This window comes from Pseudophryne corroboree, chromosome 11, assembly GCF_028390025.1.
Source record: "Pseudophryne corroboree isolate aPseCor3 chromosome 11, aPseCor3.hap2, whole genome shotgun sequence".
NCBI lineage: Eukaryota > Metazoa > Chordata > Amphibia > Anura > Myobatrachidae > Pseudophryne > Pseudophryne corroboree.
In genome coordinates this window covers 206,392,865-206,411,313 of record NC_086454.1, presented here as the reverse complement: position 1 = coordinate 206,411,313, position 18,449 = coordinate 206,392,865, and the positions used below count along the sequence as shown (strand labels likewise).

The 18,449-nt window shown below is 42.6% G+C and overlaps 1 protein-coding gene and 1 long non-coding RNA gene across 7 annotated transcripts in view; one reads left to right on the top strand and one right to left on the bottom strand.

Moving 5' to 3' along the window:
* Positions 1-18,449, top strand: part of LOC134969337 (uncharacterized) — a 97,606-nt gene that overhangs the window by 49,551 nt on the left and 29,606 nt on the right. Inside the window, exons 2-3 of the long non-coding RNA XR_010189449.1 lie at positions 8,635-8,798; positions 9,898-10,036. This is a non-coding gene — a long non-coding RNA (uncharacterized LOC134969337). The remainder of the gene's footprint in view (positions 1-8,634; positions 8,799-9,897; positions 10,037-18,449) is intronic.
* Positions 3,620-18,449, bottom strand: part of RIPOR1 (RHO family interacting cell polarization regulator 1) — a 627,513-nt gene continuing 612,683 nt past the window's right edge. For 5 of the 6 annotated variants that reach the window (XM_063945248.1, XM_063945245.1, XM_063945244.1 and 2 more), the window contains one exon: positions 3,620-7,107. In XM_063945248.1, coding sequence (XP_063801318.1) covers positions 7,010-7,107 — 98 coding nt within the window. In that variant the 3' untranslated portion in view covers positions 3,620-7,009. Of the gene's footprint in view, positions 7,108-15,394; positions 15,481-18,449 lie in introns of all 6 variants that reach the window. The other variant, XM_063945246.1, reaches the window with a different exon arrangement.

Here is an 18,449-nt window from a genome sequence, read left to right as displayed (position 1 = left end):
TTCCTTGTTAGTCTGTCTAATTTAGTCTAATTAAATGATATAAAAAAAAGCACATGTTGACATGACCTCTTACATGTCCTGTGTATCATGGAACAAAAGTTGCTTCAATTGTAATTCTTACTTTACAGACTTTTGAGTAAGTTGTGTCACTATAAATATTGATGTCTTTTGTGTTACTCCGCCACCAAAACTTTAATGGTCCTGAAAACACACTATAAATTTGGAACCAATGCATTATGTTTCATGCTACACTACATCTTTTGGAGTACCAACTCATATCATATTTAGTTTTGTCCCTGAAATGTAAGACTACATTATTAAGATTATATTTAAAAATATGTGCTCTGAATGTTAGTCTGCGACCATGGAATTGCCCTTTAATAAATTTTTTCATCAGGATACAAAATAGCCTGGAGTGCTAATAAAGGTCAAAGCTCATTGGTAGTGCCGATCTTGCTTAGTATACAACATGCTTTGTTCTTACATTAATGGTCAAATTAGTAACTACAGTATCAAACAGAAAAGAAACATAACTAGGTCAATACTACTGACAAAAAAAAAGCTTCAAGTGATTAGTGATTGAAGAATATGATCATAGTGTTGTCCCAAGAGCAATTTGTCATCACATCAAAGCTAGGTGCACACTATGCAATTATAGCACCTATTTGACAATAATCAGGTGATCAGCCGCTTTTGTTGTGTAGTGTGGAGACATGATTGTTTTGGTAAAAACACAATCCACAACTGCTTTCCTTTGATTATCGTAGTCAAATTGCAAGACGACATCAGGTCCCGATACAGTGCAGTGTGTGTGCATTCTCAATTATCTACACATATTTCCTAGGTTTAGCCTTATTACCTTATCCTCCTTTAGGGGTACATAAGTAAATTACGTGTGGCAGAAAATCTGTCACTTTATAAAATATATACATCTCCCAGTACAAACAAGCAGCTGCACTCTGAGGCTTAACACAATCACCATGACAAAGGGGAAGCTGTGTCTCGGAACATTGCTATGTCACTTTAATACCGTATGTGTTACGTTCCTGATGCTCAGAACTAGAGAGAGATGTTGTGTAGCGAGTCCAGAGCACCAGGACGTGACGCTGAAATAAGGGGGTGGTACGGGAATAGCCCCTAGCACCCTACCTCCATTGTTTTACCCGTGTGGTCAATTCACGCCTGAGTGACTATGGTTTCTTGGGCCCACGGCAGCCGCGTTTGAAGGGCGGATTAGGTCTGCCCAACTCCGTTGCCCCCAGGTCTTAGAGTGAGACAAGGCGTGAACCGAGACAGGATAATAACAAGGGGACCTCTAACTAAAGCAAACAGAAGCTAGGGGCTACTAACTACCCTAAAACAAAATATATGTGCGGCACGCCGCCAAAGGAAAAGAACAACAATAGATACCACTGTCCACACCCCCACACGGCACCGCCGAGTTCCGGGGAGGACAGTGAAAAGCGGAAACCTCCGCAAAAACCACCAATGCAAAATAAACACAAGGACTAAGCGGCCTAGGCCGCAACACGCAGCAGCAGCCGCTACTCACGAAACCGGGAGAGAACCCCAACAAGCGAGAACCCCCAGATGACTGCAACAGGTTCACTTGGACAGGAAGGATTCCCAGGACCGGCTTCAGAATTCCAGGACTCAGGAGCGCAGGGAGCAGGATCGACCAGATACAGCTGACCAGGAACAGACGTTGCAAGGCAGGAACAGCATACAGGAAGCTATCACCGGCGAGGCTGCAGTGTGCTGGCTCCCATAAAAAGGCCCTGCTGGCCAATGACAGGAGGGCCAGCAAAACCAGCCCCCAGACCCTAATTACTAGTTGCCGTGCAGCTGCCCTGCTGCACGAGCAACTAATCATTCTTATCTGGCAACGGGGAACGCGGTCCGCCAATGGCATCCCCGTTGCTATGGACCCAGCGGATGTGGACGCCCGGCGTCCTAGCGTTGCCAGGGACCCGGCGGCTACAGTACGCACGGCGTCCTGGCGTTGCTAGGCGCCGGGCGGGCAGGAAGGGAGGTGCGGCGGCCGTGAGCGTCGCTCGGAAGCAGACCGAGCGGCGCCGCAGACCGCGGCACCTACCAGTATGATTGTGTAAAGCCTCCAAGTACCGCTGCTTGTTTGTAGTGGGAGATATTGGAATTATTCCAGAGGGCATTAGAGCCTGCCGTAAGGGCCCCATACACTACAACGATATGTCTGAGGCTGAAGTCGGAGGCAATTTCCCTTGAACTCTCCAGGGAACGGTTCCATATGATTCCATAGGATTTGGTACATTTTGCATGTGATATATCGTATGCGATCCCAGCCTGCGGGAACCAACATATCATGAATGCATCACTAACGATCTAGGGGAGCTGATCCGATCCTCGCGGGAATGCGCATCGGATCGGAAACACATCCAAAATGCCGATATCACCCAATGTATCGGCCCAAATTTGGATGAAATCGGGCATTATTGCTCTAGTGTATGGGGCCCTTTAGAGAGAGTGCCAGTCCATTGGACCATTTTATATATATATATATATATATATATATATATATATATATATATATAGGCACTCCTAATATAAACTTAATCTGCCACAGGTGCCCCCCCAAATTGGTAAATGTCTAACAAAGATGCGGCACTGCAAGCAGATTTGGTCTCATTGGTGATTTGTTCAGTTCAGAGTGCTGCACCTTTGTTTGACAAATATATATATATATATATATGGGCATGTGTGCAGTATATTATGAGTGATACAGTTGCCAGGTTTTAATTTTTGAGACTTTGTGATAGTGTAGGACCTGCATGAAGATGGGGTACATTGGCGAGCGGTATGCAGGCTTCCGTGCATTGGCCAATTCACTAACTAAACCCCCATCATTTATTTATTGATGTTGTGAGGATAAGTGAGCTTGCTATGGTGAGTGCTGAACTTTCTGTTTGTATATATTTGGGTTGGTGGCCATGGGCTGCATGCACCCCACCCTATGAGTGGTGAGTGCAGATATTGCACCCCGCTTCTGGGGTGGCAAGTGCTGTGGTTTTCTAGATTTGTTTGCATATTACGGGGTTAATCTTTGGTTAACTCTTATTAACCATGGTCACAGGCCTTTTCATGCACCCCTGTGTAATCTCACTTGTTCTAAACCTGTGTCAGCTGCTCCTTAGTAATTTATCAGCTAGTGTCAGGTGACTAGTGTACCTTTAAAAGCCATAAGATGCATGGCAGATACACATTAAACCTAGTGGGCATGTGTGCAGTATATTATGAGTGATACAGTTGCCAGGTTTTAATTTTTTGAGACTTTGTGATAGTGTAGGACCTGCATGAAGGTGGGGTACCTTGGCGAGCGGTATGCAGGCTTCCGTGCATTGGCCAATTCACTAACTAAACCCCCATCATTTATTTATTGATGTTGTGAGGATAAGTGAGCTTGCTATGGTGAGTGCTGAACTTTCTGTTTATATATATATATATATATTTATATATAGCTCAAAAAAATAAAGGGAACACTAAAATAACACATCCTAGATCTGAATGAATGAAATATTCTTATTAAATACTTTGTTCTTTACTTTACACAGTTGAATGTGCTGACAACAAAATCACACAAAAATTATCAATGGAAATCACATTTATTAACCCATGGAGGTCTGGATTTGGAGTCACACACCAAATTAAAGTGGAAAAACACACTACAGGCTGATCCAACTTTGATGTAATGTCCTTAAAACAAGTCAAAATGAGGCTCAGTAGTGTGTGTGGCCTCCATGTGCCTGTATGACCTCCCTACAATGCCTGGGCATGTTCCTGATGAGGTGGCGGATGGTCTCCTGAGGGATCTAGGGGAGCTGATCCGACCCTCGCGTGAATGTGCATCGGATCGGAAACACATCCAAAATGCTGATATCACCCAATGTATCGGCCCAAATTTGGATGAAATCGGGCATTATTGCTCTAGTGTATGGGGCCCTTTAGAGAGAGTGCCAGTCCATTGGACCATTATATATATATATATATATATATATAGGCACTCCTAATATAAACTTAATCTGCCACTGGTGCCCCCCCAAATTGGTAAATGTCTAACAAAGATGCGGCACTGCAAGCAGATTTGGTCTCATTGGTGATTTGTTCAGTTCAGAGTGCTGCACCTTTGTTTGACAAATATATATATATATATATATATATATGGGCATGTGTGCAGTATATTATGAGTGATACAGTTGCCAGGTTTTAATTTTTGAGACTTTGTGATAGTGTAGGACCTGCATGAAGGTGGGGTACCTTGGCGAGCGGTATGCAGGCTTCCGTGCATTGGCCAATTCACTAACTAAACCCCCATCATTTATTTATTGATGTTGTGAGGATAAGTGAGCTTGCTATGGTGAGTGCTAAACTTTCTGTATATATATATATATATATATATATATATCAAAAAAATAAAGGGAACACTAAAATAACACATCCGAGATCTGAATGAATGAAATATTCTTATTAATTACTTTGTTCTTTACTTTACACCAGAGGTTCTCAAACTCGGTCCTCGGGGGCCCACACAGTGCATGTTTTGCAGGTCTCCTCACAGAATCACAAGTGAAATAATTAGTTCCACCTGTGGACCTTTTAAAATGTGTCAGTGAGTAATTAATACACCTGTGCACCTGCTGGGTTACCTGCAAAACATGCACTGTGTGGGCCCACGAGGACCAAGTTTGAGAACCTCTGCTTTACACAGTTGAATGTGCTGACAACAAAATCACACAAAAATTATCAATGGAAATCACATTTATTAACCCATGGAGGTCTGGATTTGGAGTCACACTCCAAATTAAAGTGGAAAAACACACTACAGGCTGATCCAACTTTGATGTAATGTCCTTAAAACAAGTCAAAATGAGGCTCAGTAGTGTGTGTGGCCTCCACGTGCCTGTATGACCTCCCTACAATGCCTGGGCATGCTCCTGATGAGGTGGCGGATGGTCTCCTGAGGGATCTCCTCCCAGACCTGGACTAAAGCATCCACCAACTCCTGGACAGTCTGTGGTGCAATTGTTGGTGGATGGAGCGAGACATGATGTCCCAGATGTGCTCAATTGGATTCAGGTCTGGGGAACGGGCGGGCCAGTCCATAGCATCAATGCCTTCGTCTTGCAGGAACTGCTGACACACTCCAGCCACATGAGGTCTAGCATTGTCTTGCATTAGGAGGAACCCAGGGCCAACTGCACCAGTATATGCTCTCACAAGGGGTCTGAGGATCTCATCTCGGTACCTAATGGCAGTCAGGCTACCTCTGGCGAGCACACTTCACACCATTACTGATCCACTGCCAAACCGGTCATGCTGGAGGATGTTGCAGGCAGCAGAACGTTCTCCTTGGCGTCTCCAGACTCTGTCACATGTGCTCAGTGAGAACCTGCTTTTATCTGTGAAGAGCACAGGGCGCCAGTGGCGAATTTGCCAATCTTGGTGTTCTCTGCCAAATGCCAAACGTCCTGCACAGTGTTGGGCTGTAAGCACAACCCCCACCTGTGGACGTCGGGCCCTCATACCACCCTCATGGAGTCTGTTTCTGATCGTTTGAGTAGACACATACACATTTGTGGCTTGCTGGAGGTCATTTTGCAGGCCTCTGGCAGTGCTCCTCCTTGCACAAAGGCGGAGGTAGCGGTCCTGCTGCTGGGTTGTTGCCCTCATACGGCCTCCTCCACGTCTCCCGATGTACTGGCCTGTCTCCTGGTAGCGCCTCCATGCTCTGGACACTACGCTGACAGACACAGCAAACCTTCTTGCCACAGCTCGCATTGATGTGCCATATTGGATGAGCTGCACTACCTGAGCCACTTGTGTGGGTTGTAGACTCAGTCTCATGCTACCACTAGAGTGAAAGCACCGCCAGCTTTCAAAAGTGACCAAAACATCAGCCAGAAAGCATAGGAGCTGAGAAGTGGTCTGTGGTCACCACCTGCAGAACTCCTCCTTTATTGGGGGTGTCTTGCTAATTGCCTATGATTTCCACCTGTTGTCTATTCCATTTGCACAACAGCATGTGAAATTGATTGTCAATCAGTGTTGCTTCCTAAGTGGACAGTTTGATTTCACAGAAGTGTGATTGACTTGGAGTTATATTGTGTTGTTTAAGTGTTCCCTTTATTTTTTTGAGCAGTGTATAATATATATATATTTTAGTGTGTCATAGCATTTGTTTGTCCCCCAAAAAAGTACACAGGGTGTACCTAGCTTTAGTTAAACTTCTTCCTTATGAAGATATTGCAAAATTTCCATTTTGAAATGGCAGTGACGTGTGTTTGGCCACATATTTTATTTGTTTTTTGTTCAATCTAAAACAACAATTGGCCATTTATTGATATAAATTCCACCATTTACAAGCAGAGACACAAAACAGAGCGATTTGAAAGAGATCCCCTGCATTTCAAATGTAACATTAAAAACAATAATTAAGAAATAAAATAGTCCAAGGAACATGAACTAGCGGTTTTCTTTACAAAAATATCAAAGGCCACTTACTGTGGGATAATCTCAATTAAGTTACAAGAATAATGCAATGCAGACATGCGCGGCAGATCCTGACAGATAAGAGACAGCAGTGTTATGCGAGTTAGTAAAATCTACACTTAAATATCTGTTGCAGTTGTGAGTCATTCTCCATAGAAATTCCTCCATAATTATCTGTCTCCCCAAATGATGGAGCATTAGGGATAATACTTCTGGGCTTTTAACAGTGTTAACACTCATCGAGCATCTTTTCTTGCTCAGTGTCCTTTTATGCTCTACTAGACATTGCTATTGTCAGAGGTAGGTCATCCAAGTTGGTTTAGTTAAGCTCTCAATCAGATAAGCAGTCTGCACCATCAGACCTTTCTGCAGTAAAGAAAATGATTAATACTGTAAGTCCACTCATATCTTGAAACGCCTGTATAAAAATTGGAAGACCATAGGCCTTCATTGATTGCAAAGCAGCAAAATGTAGTTTCTTAGGACTTCAGAATGCTGTGCTTGCCATGGCTCCAGGTGCGAAGATTCGTGGCAGACACCCTAGAGTTTCCTCTAAATGTCGACATGCAAGTTTCCCATCTTCTCCTGCAAAAAAAAATAAAAAAATAAATATATATATATACACATATATAAATATGCTTTTATTTACTAAACCGAAAACAGGACTTCTTACTGAGAAATAAAATGAAATAATAATAATTTTTTTTTAAAAAAAACCTTGCCGCCTGAGCAGCCAAAAGAAACGTGCTCTATTCCATTGGTACAAAAACTAAAAATGAACATTTATTGGTGGTGGGGTATAGAGGTGAAGAGCTAGAGCACAAACAGCACTAGTGCCTCTATACCCTAAGTTTAGCAGCCCCTCCCAATGTGGATGAATTGGAGACATCGAATGGATGTACTATATAGTGTTGGATAATTACAGGTTCTACATGGTCGAGTCACATTATTATGACCACCTCCTACATTTGATGTCGGTAGCACATAGGCCATGAAGTACATCACGTGTCGTGCGCTGGTTTTGTGGGTATATAAGGTGTGCGATAGGCCGTCTGCAGACATATTGCTCATTGCTGTCATGGGTAAATAGGGGCAATTTATCAGAGTTGCAAAAAGGGGTGATTATCGGCTTTTGGGCCAAGGGTGGCTGTATTTCTGAAACAGTGCAGTTTGTATGATGCTGTGGTGAAGGTGTATTGTGACTGGACAAATGACACCACTGCAAATAACAGACATGGAAATTGCGTAGCACCACGTGCCATTGATGTGAAAAGTGAATGTCGGATACGAAGGTGCGTGAGGACTGACCAATTAGGGAAGTAAAAGCTTTACTGCAAAGTTTTATTTTTCGCACAGACACCAGTGATGCCCCGTAGTTGCTGTGAAGTACAAATAAAATAGGTTGAGCACACATTCTAAAATATGTTTTCTTTATTAAATGAATCAGCCAGCACAGGACTTGGTTGCAATAGGATAAATAAATAAGTAAATCTTCACTAAAGGTTATGGCAATTTAAAAACATACATCTTACTAGTATCTATCATTCCATATAGCTAGCATCCTATTAGTTGCTATGGACAACATCTTCTTTTCTGTAAACCTCCACTTTAGTAAATATATTCCCTAGCAATACATTCAGGTTCAGTAGCAGACTCTGGCAAAAAAAAAAAAAGAGATGCAGAGTGATTGCATCTCTGATGACCGCATGCTGGGGGCTGCCCAGCACAGGCATTCAATTGCCATTCAATTGCAGGCGCTCCACCACCATCTTTAGCATTGCAGCGGTTGCGTGACGTCATGCAGCCACCCCGAAAATGGTGCGGACACGCCTGCGTTGTCTGGACCACACCCCCGCATTGATGCCCCCTGACGGCAAATGGTCTGGACACGCCTGCGTTGTCTGGACCAGGTCCCCGCATTAATGCCCCCTGACAGATTACTGAAAATTGCAAACAAGTGATTTTTGCCAATCTGCGATCCAAACTGAATAAGGCCCTCAACGCATGTGCAGTTACTACACAATACATTGTTACTTGGAGCTACTTCTCCTCCTTTAGGGCTTTATGTAAGTCTGCTTCACTGATATTTTCTGTTCTTTTTTTAATTCACAGCTCTGCATCTCTTTACTGGAAAAAGCATCAAATCTTTTAAAGAAGGAGAAGTGGACAAGTGAGGAAGTTGCCCTTAGCAACCAATAAGCTTGTAGCTTGCATTTATCAAGTACATTCAGTAAAAAAATAGAAGCTGATTGGGCAACTTCTCCACTCTTTAGAAGGTATGATACATCTCCACCTATATGTCAGTTTTTACTCAACCTTCACATCTCTGCTACACTTTCACTCAAACTTTGGGGCTCCTCTACTGGGCCTGTCATTACTCCCCAATTTACTGGGTGCTAGGGGCTTTTGTGTGTCATAATGTGGGGCTCCTGCTCCTCTCCATAACTGAGCATATGCTCCCTTTTCATGGGCAATTCTCCCCTCTTCATATATGAGAGCTCTTTGCCCATGCTGTGTGTGGTATTTCTCCCTAATTTGACGCAATGACTCCTCTTTTGGACAGTTTAAGGTGACAGGGGACCCGAGCAACTCCCCCATCCTTCCTGAGGCCCTGTCTGAGTTGTCGCCTGTATTCTCACTGACAGGAATCACCACAGTTCTGTCTCTCACTCTGCCTCATTTTCTCAGACAGGACAAATCACACAGCTGTATCATTCTGACCCTCTCATTAAAAGATCAAAAACAGAGCATTGTATAAATCTGCCTACTGTCCCAATTACATGACCATTCAGATATCATACAGCACTAGACATAAAGTAAACCTTAAAGAGCACAAACAGGTTCCCATATGTATTTACTGTAGCGTGGACCTGTAGTCAGGATCCCAATGGGCAAAATCCCGATAGCGGAATACTGACATTCACAGTGCTGATGGATCCTGACAGTAAGTTTCAGGTGTCATCGGCTCTGGTGACACCTGGTGCGCTTCCTAAATCACCCAGCGCACTTGAGGATTAGAACACTCACCAGGATTTGTCGGCATACTGGCCACTGGCATTTCATACCCAGCCTGTTCTTACATCAGCAGCTAAAGCCCCTATGTGCTATACATACATGCACATACCCACACACATGTAACATTTTCTATTTATAATCTTTTCATTTGTAACTACAATACACATAAAATTCTTCAGATAATGCTTACAGAAAGAGTAAAGTTAGAAAATCAAGTTATACTAGCTAAATCTACTTTATTCCTCCTTTCCAAATCATTTTATAAAATAAATTGACTCGGATAATTTACATTTTTATGACCAATCAACATGTGTTGGAATTACACTAATTTCCCTTGATTCCATTTATCTTTATGACAAGGATCCCTGAAGAAAATGATGTCCCCCCAGAAACTGGACCTGATTATCAGAAAGCAACAAGCAGGGCACCATGACGCCACACCTTCAGCCTCTAAATCATATGGACAGTGAATGGGTTGCAGCTAGTGGACAAAAGCAAGGTAGTGTAACTGTAACACCAAAAACAAGTTAACGATATAGAAATAATCCCATATAATGGACATTCTATATACAGAATTTTCTTAACAAAATATGTGTATTGATACATTTTTATTTTTAATCTCACCTATGTCATAGTTGCCTACCCTCCTGCATTCTGCAAGAGACTCCCTGAAATAGTAGCAATCTCCCTGACTCCCTGAATAGACCAGCAATCTCCCTCATTGCGCCTTAACCTCATTAAGTAGCTGTTACATTCTTGGGGGGGGGGGGGGGGGGGGGGAGGAAGGAATGAATTAGAGATACATATATTCAAATGGGATCATTAGTGCCATCTCCCTGCATTAGTTATAAGGCACAATGGGGTAGATGTATTAACCTGGAGTAGGCATAAGGAAGTGATAAACAAGTGATAAATGCAAGGTGATAAAGGCACCAGCCAATCAGCTCCCATATGTAAATTAACAGTTAGGAGCTGATAGGCTGCTGCATTATCACCGTGCACTTAACACTGCTTTATCACTGGTTTATCACTTCCTTATGTCTTCTCCAGGTTAATACATCTGCCCCAATGATCCCTAGGGCCATATGCAGGTTAAATAAGGTTTCTCATAGCCACTTACAGTATATGGAATCTCTTGTAAATCACAAATACACAAACAAATCCTGAAAAATATCAGTGTATTTTCTTTAACAAGCACATCTTAACTGTGGGGTTCATCTACATTTGGATGCAAGTCATTTTCATGACACGCCTCTCAGATGTAGCAGTACACGCCCACGCTGATAGGTGTCACTTTCACAATCTCCCTGAAATGCTTTTTCAAAAGTAGGCAAGTATGATCTACGTCTTGAGTCCCAAAAAGCAGGTGAGAACAAACATAAGTATAAGTACTTTGTATCATGCAATGTCACTTCATCAATACAGGTTGAGTCTCCCTTATCCAAAATGCTTGGGACCAGAGGTATTTTGGATATGGGATTTTTCTGTATTTTGGAATAATTAGATACCATAATGATATATCATGGCGATGGGACCTAAATCTAAGCACAGAATGTATTTATGTTTCATATACACCTTATACACACAGCCAGAAGGTCATTTTAGCCAATATTTTTTTATAACTTTGTGCATTAAACAAAGTGTGTCTATATTCACACAATTCATTTATGTTTCATATACACCTTATACACACAGGCTGAAGGTCATTTAATACAATATTTTTAATAACTTTGTGTATTAAACAAAGTTTGTATACATTGAGCCATCAAAAAACAAAGGTTTCACTATCTCACTCTCACTCAAAAAAGTCCGTATTTCGGAATATATGGATATGGGATACTCAACCTGTATAAAGTTTACCTTACTGTACTTAAACTATGCAATGAGTGTTACATTTTATTTCCACATTCAAAATAATTTTGGTGATGTCCACCTTTTATAACTGAAGGGCTCTTATTAATAGAACAGTGGGGTCTCACTTTATGATCACTGGCATTCACAACCCCCACACATGGACCAAGAATAGTGTTTCTCTGCTATCCCAAGGGCAGGAAACCGGTCTGCATATTGGGCCTATTTCAGTAAGGATTGCAAATTATGCTAATTAGCAGAATTTGCAATCCTTCTGTTCGTATGCTGGGGCCGCCCACCGCAGGGCAAGGCCACCCAGCATGCGGACCACCGCCTCCCTCCCCTTCAACAAGCAGAAATTGCGATTGCATCGCAATTTCTGCTTGTTAGCAGAATTAAGGATGCCTCCAGCCGGCGCAGCTTAGCAGGAGGCATCCTCAGAACAAAGTTGAATACTCTGCCAAAGAAATTACTTTAAAACAGGGATTAAATCAGAAATAAAACAGATTTAGGGAAAGCCTTTTTCTGCAAAGTGCTGCTAATTTCTGCTGTAATGTTCAAAACAAACCATTTGTTTAATGTTACTAATTCTTTCTGGCAATGTAGGAAAGTGTATATAGATGAGGGCTGCGCTAAACCCTTCTATTTAAAAAGCTGCTATGGGGAATTGGGTTCCACTAGCCCTGTCAAATCTATGAAAAAATGTTAACCCCCAGCGCTGTTACACAAAACGACAGTATAGCCGAAGAATGTAAAAGGTTAAGGATTTTATTTTACTTAAGAATATAAAATAGAGTCTCTAAATGTCTAATTTAAATATCCAGCGAAAAAATAAATTAACAAGCAGTTATACTGTATATAATGTATGATGAGTAAAGGGTTTATATGAATCCAAAAATTCCTAAAATGGTTAATGCACATCAGAATCTGATACGTGCAAAAATATAGTGTATTCCCCTATGTAATGTGAGTTAGTTTCCTAATACCGGTATACATACATGAAAGACACTAGACAAACATACAAAAACAGAAATAAAAAATGATAAATTGCTTCAGTAGAGACGCACATACGATTTATTCTACTAAGCTAACTCACATTACATAGGGGAATACACTATATTTTTGCACATATCAGATTCTGATGTGCATTAACCATTTTAGGAATTTTTGGATTCATATAAACCCTTTACTCATCATACATTATATACAGTATAACTGCTTGTTAATTTATTTTTTCGCTGGATATTTAAATTAGACATTTAGAGACTATTTTATATTCTTAAGTAAAATAAAATCCTTAACCTTTTACATTCTTCGGCTATACTGTCTTTTTGCGTAACAGCACTGGGGGTTAACATTTTTTCTTTCTGGCAATGTGCAAAAAACTTCATACTGGAGAAAATTGCTTTTTCAGCAGCGGAGCACATGGCTGGATTAAGGTTTGTGGGTGCCTTGGTGCAAAAAAAACTTGGGGCCCCTACATACACTGGTGGCACCAGGGTTGGTGACACCCGGCGTGCAAGAGTGGTAGAAAAGGGTACGTGGCCTCGCAGGAAGCCCCCCGATTACATCACTCCAGGGGCATACCCAGCATCCACGAAGATGCTGGGCTGCCCCTGAAGAATCTGGCTGCACTGCCGGCTCTTTCTCAGTGACAGGAGCAGAGTATTGCAGGATAATGTCACACTACAGCACCCTGCTCCTGTTGCTGTGGAGGAACCGGCAGTTTAATGTCAAACCCTGGAATGATGACATCCGGGTGCAGGCCCGCACCACCTCTGCGACACCTCTGCCTACACACACAAAATGGAATTACATTCATAAGACAAGCTATGTTCCGCCCACTCTCAGATGGTGGTGGGCTCAATTAAGGTGGTGCCTGGACCCTGGGGAGGGGCCAGCCACCAGGAAACTCTGTTAAGCTGGGTACACACATCCAATTCTTGGCAGATGATACTCCAGATCACTGTTGATACAATCCTACTGTGGACCTGCTCACAGATTCTACATCCAGTCCATGGCTACACACTTGTCCAATTTTTCAGCAGACCTCCAATCTGCATCATCTGCATCTGCTGAAAAAATTATTTTGGCTATGGGAGAAGGATGATTTATTAATGATGTTGTGGAAAAGAGAGGCATTTAATAACAATGGTGAAGATTGAACGATCACGGATATTTAAAAATAAATAGTGGAGTCTCCACAAATATTAATAACCAGCCCTGGAGCTCTCACACTGATTTGAGTATGGAAATTAGGTGGACAAACCAGCATGACATTCCCCCTATTTACCATCAACCAGCCAGGAGCATAATGCCATAGCTGGGGAAGATTCAGTGTAGGGTCTCCCTATAATCACATTAACCACCCCCGAGACTGGTCAGCCCAGGTCTGGAATTCTGCAGAATTTGGAAACCTTCCTCCTGAGCACCAACCAGCCCTGGGCTGAAAGCCCAGGACTATGCCCTGCAACCCCTGGTGGCAGTGGGTGCGGGGTTCATGGTATGTTAATATTGTTCTTTACAGGCATCTTACAGGTCCTATAAGGCCAGCCCTGGCATGCTGGCACTTTGAGAGCAACACCTGCCAGAATGCCCGGACATCAAGGGCATGCTGGTACCTGTAGTCCACCTGAAAGTATTAAAATAAAGAAAAGGCACCAAATGTTATAATAGTTTATTAGCCAGCACCTTCACCACTTCTTTGAGCTTCACCTGGGGGACAGTGACCTATAAGCTCTTTTGCATGACAAGCCTCCCAAGGGCTTGCAGCAGCATCCTCTGCTTTGTCTCCATCTGGGTACGGGGTGTGATCTGTAAGCTCTTTTGCATTGCCACCGCCTCACCAGGGCTTCTAGCATCTTAGGTCCTTAGGAGCACTTCCTTGCTCCTTCTTAACCATCGGACTGATACCCGCAGCCTCGCACTGGCCAGCATAAGAATGCGGGTTGATGAAATCTTGAATTTAAAAAATGTTGCTTCATATGTGTGCATCTAACCCCTCCACTCCACATGTAAGCCTTCGCCTGTCTTTAGGTGTGTCTCTGTTCCTTCACCACTCCCCATGAGTGCCATTATCCCTCTCCTCCCCATAAATGCATCCACACCTTCCTGCCCCCAGGAGTCATCTTTGCCTCCCCATGAGTGTCGGTGCCTCCCTCCACTGCCAATAAGTGCATCTGTCCACAACTTCACTCCCTATGAGTGCCTCTGCCCCCGACTCAACACTCCAGACGTGTCTGTCCCTGACTCCAGGCCCCATGTGTGCCTCTGCCAGATCACTTTCCTTTTTTCATTTCTATCACATTATCCCATCTTTCCCATCAGTTACCCGTATTCTTTTTTTTAATTAGCCCCACAATTCACTTTCTTCTTGCTCAACACCTTTCTACCCACTCATCTTCTCTCTCCATGTCTTTCCACCCTCATCTTATGGATATTCAAGGTAGAACCTTGGCCACTGACTGCCAAACAGAAAAGGCGTGGAAGAACAAATGCACAACCATGATCATAATTAGACCTAAGGATGGCATGTAAGGACAATATTTTGTTAAATAAGGCAGTACTCCACACAATACCTCTGCACCCAGCGGGCCTTGGGGTGGGCTGCACTTGTATAGAGTCCCACAATTTCTGATAGCAACCCTGTCTTTAGGGATTGTTTTTAATTATCTTTGTCCTTGCTTATTAATATAAATATTGACCAAATCTTTGCAGCTGGTTTAAAACAACTATTCTCCTGCAGTATGTATCAATTTATAGGACATTTTTACATGTGTGTTTATGGCTTCATATTGTCTCTTCCCCAGGAGGAAATCCCAGAAAGTTACTGTACATCTAACTTATCTCTAGGACTAGGTAGTCATTTGTTGTTTTTGTCTTCCACGGTCGCAGAGATATTCATGAAAGATCCAGCACAGTATCAGCTGGTTTCTTATGGGATATTAGGAAGGCTTGTCTTCCTTTCCAGTCTGAGCAGCAGACATTGTGCATTGGATCTCCTTACCTGGAGTTATTTCTGATGTCCATTCCCAACCATTTGGTCCTCTGCCAGAACCGGTCCTGGGTGCGCAGTTATGTAGAAGCCAGATTCTACAGAATACATAATTGGTTGGTGTCACTTTTGCAGGTAATGTGCAATGGCATAGACATGCACAAGTTATGGCACATTGTCACCTATGCAGAATAGTTACTTCGGGCTGGCAGCTTCTCCGTATGTATATCATATTTCCCAGGTGGTGACCAAGACTGATAGAGTGAGTTTACTTCAGCTGGACTATTGAATTGTGCCTACATAATTTTTTTTATTATCTCTTAACTTGGGATATTTGTCTCTAAACTATTTTATAGCATATACAGTACAGTAGATAAAAAAAAAATCAAAAGAAGAGCAAACCATAAACTCCTGTTTTAGTTATGTGTGTTATTCCTATGTCTAACTACTATAACAATTTGATCAAGAATACCTTAATTTCCAATCCTTAATGAAGTATTCTCTTAGCTGGTTCCAGAAAAACATGCATAAAGTCAGGCTTTTATGAATCGTCCAAATGAAACTATATACACTTTTTAAGAAAGACCTAATGTTTCTGTATACAAATAAGATCTCAAAGATTCTGTAGTTCACAAAAAAAAAAGACAACCAAACAGTAAAAAAATGGTTGAAGACCATCCCTATTTTAATTTGACCAACAAGTTTAACTATAGAAAATTATCCTCTTAAAATAGGCATTTAGTTAGCATGTGTGGGGAACAAAACACAGTTCCAGTTGACGATAGTACTATACAGGCTTTCTAAGGGCCTCATGTTCCAAAATAAAGTCATCATTAGATCTACCATTTCTACAGAATATCAGGTCACAAGCAGTAGCATCTACCGTATACAAGATTTGTTTCAATACAGAAAGTATTTCAACCATAACAAAATCATTATTTTTAAGGGTCAAAGGTTCCAGTCCAGAGATCACTGATCCAGAAAATATCTTCCATTAACAGAATACAAATAGAAAGCAACATTGTTGTTATTTTTTTGTATAGAAATACAGGTACTGTATGTCAGCTGTATTTTTTTTTGAGAGGGCTGGGAGGTTGGGGGGGGGGGGGGGGGGGAAGGGGAGAGGCTTAGCCATTGTGTAGACAAAGCTAAACATAGCCAATGCTTTTTATTTAATTTTTTATTGACAAAAAAACAAAACAGGATTTTTGTACCTACTGGTTCGGACCTTAACCAGTTCAAACCTTAAACTTAACCGGTAAGTACAATCACATTTTCCCTTTTAGACATGGAGGACACTGGAGACAATGGGGACATCCGAAAGTTGTCCTAAGGAAAGGGGCTCTTTTGTGTAGAAGACAACACCCTTCATCCAAAACTAGCATTGCAAGATACAAAGGTGTCAAAGCAATAAAACTTAACGAAAGTGTCTGCTGAGTACCAGGTAGCTGCCCTACAAAGCTGCACTGCTGAGCATCCACGGTGAGCTGCCCATGAGGTTCCCACTGACCAGGAACAATGAGTCTTCGGAGAGTAAGGAACAGGCTGTCCAGCGTAAACATAAACATGACAAATAAAGGCTGTAATCTACCGGGTGATAGACTGCTTGGAAGCAGGCCAACCACACCATCAAAAAGGACAGAGCATTGGTGTGACGCAAGTCCTTCCTGGAAACATAGATAAACAGCCAAGGAACACAAAGATGTGTCCGAAACCCCAACTCCATGTGCGAAAGAGCAAAAAAACCAATTTCTTAGTGAATCTGGTAACTGGAGACCACCTTGCATTAAAAAAAGTCATATTAGTGTGGAGGACCGCCCAGTCCTGGTGGAAGATAAGGAATGGGGATCTATGTGACAAAGCAGATAGTTCTGAGAACTTCCTGGCTGAAGAAATGGCTATCAGGGTCCACTGATTACAAGGGATTAAAGGGAGGTTCCTGTAGAATCTGAAGCATGGACGCATGGTACCACAGGACGCATGAAGGGGGGCTGGATGTGCAACACCTCTTAAAGATCACACACTTGAACTTTTAAGGATCTTAGATGGAGATACAAGTCTTGTCCCCTCTGAAGGAAAAACAGTAGTCTAGACAACTGAAACACCAAAGTAGAACTAAGCTTCCCCACCCGATTGTAAATCCTAGATGAAGATTGTTTCCGATCCTGGAGTATTTTCATAAATACTGCAATAGAGAGATCTTCAAAAGCAAGTCTCAGCAGGTCATCCTGAAAGAAAGGACACTGAGAAGAACCAGGTGGAGAGGTAGCCACCAAGGAGGAGCGACAGACATTCAAAGAACATCCACATACCAAGACCAACAAGGCCAACTTGAAGCTACAAGAAATGCCATAAGACTTTCTTCTTCCAATTTGATTAGAACAAGGGGAATTAGGGTGGTCAGAGGGAAGAAGAAGACCATGTTGAAAAACCATGGAGCTCATAGGGCATCAACAAAATAAGCCCCTGGGTCACAAGTTTGAGAGCAATATCAGTCCACCTTCTAGTTCCACCTGGAGGTCATCAGGTCAATCTCTGGTTGACCCACAAATCCACCAGAAGTTTGAAGATTGATAAAGGGAACATACCCCTAGTGGACATCCTGGACAATTGGCCTTCCAGTTGTACACTCCTAGCATATAGACAGCTGAGAGGGCCTGTAGATGCTTTTCAGTCCAGGACATAATCTGTATAATTTCCCACATGACCTGACCACTTCTTGTGCCAGCTTGATGGTTTATGTAAGAGACAGAATTGTCTGATTGAACCTTAACAGGTAGCCACTGCAAGAAGCTTGAATATATTGGCGGGAAGATGCACTTCCTGAGTTGACCGCTGACCATGAAAGGTTGCATGCAAGGTCACTGCAACTCACCCCCGTAGGCTGGCTTCTGTCGTGAGGGGAGTCCAAAGCTCTACTCAAAAAAGGACAACCCTTGTCCAATTGTGTAGATGGGGCTGTGGGGGGGGGGGGGGGGGGGAGGCAGTTGGGGGTGACACAGCCACCACTGCAGAAACTGCTTTTCCTGGGGAGGATCTGGAGCAGAGATCTGTACCACATGGATAA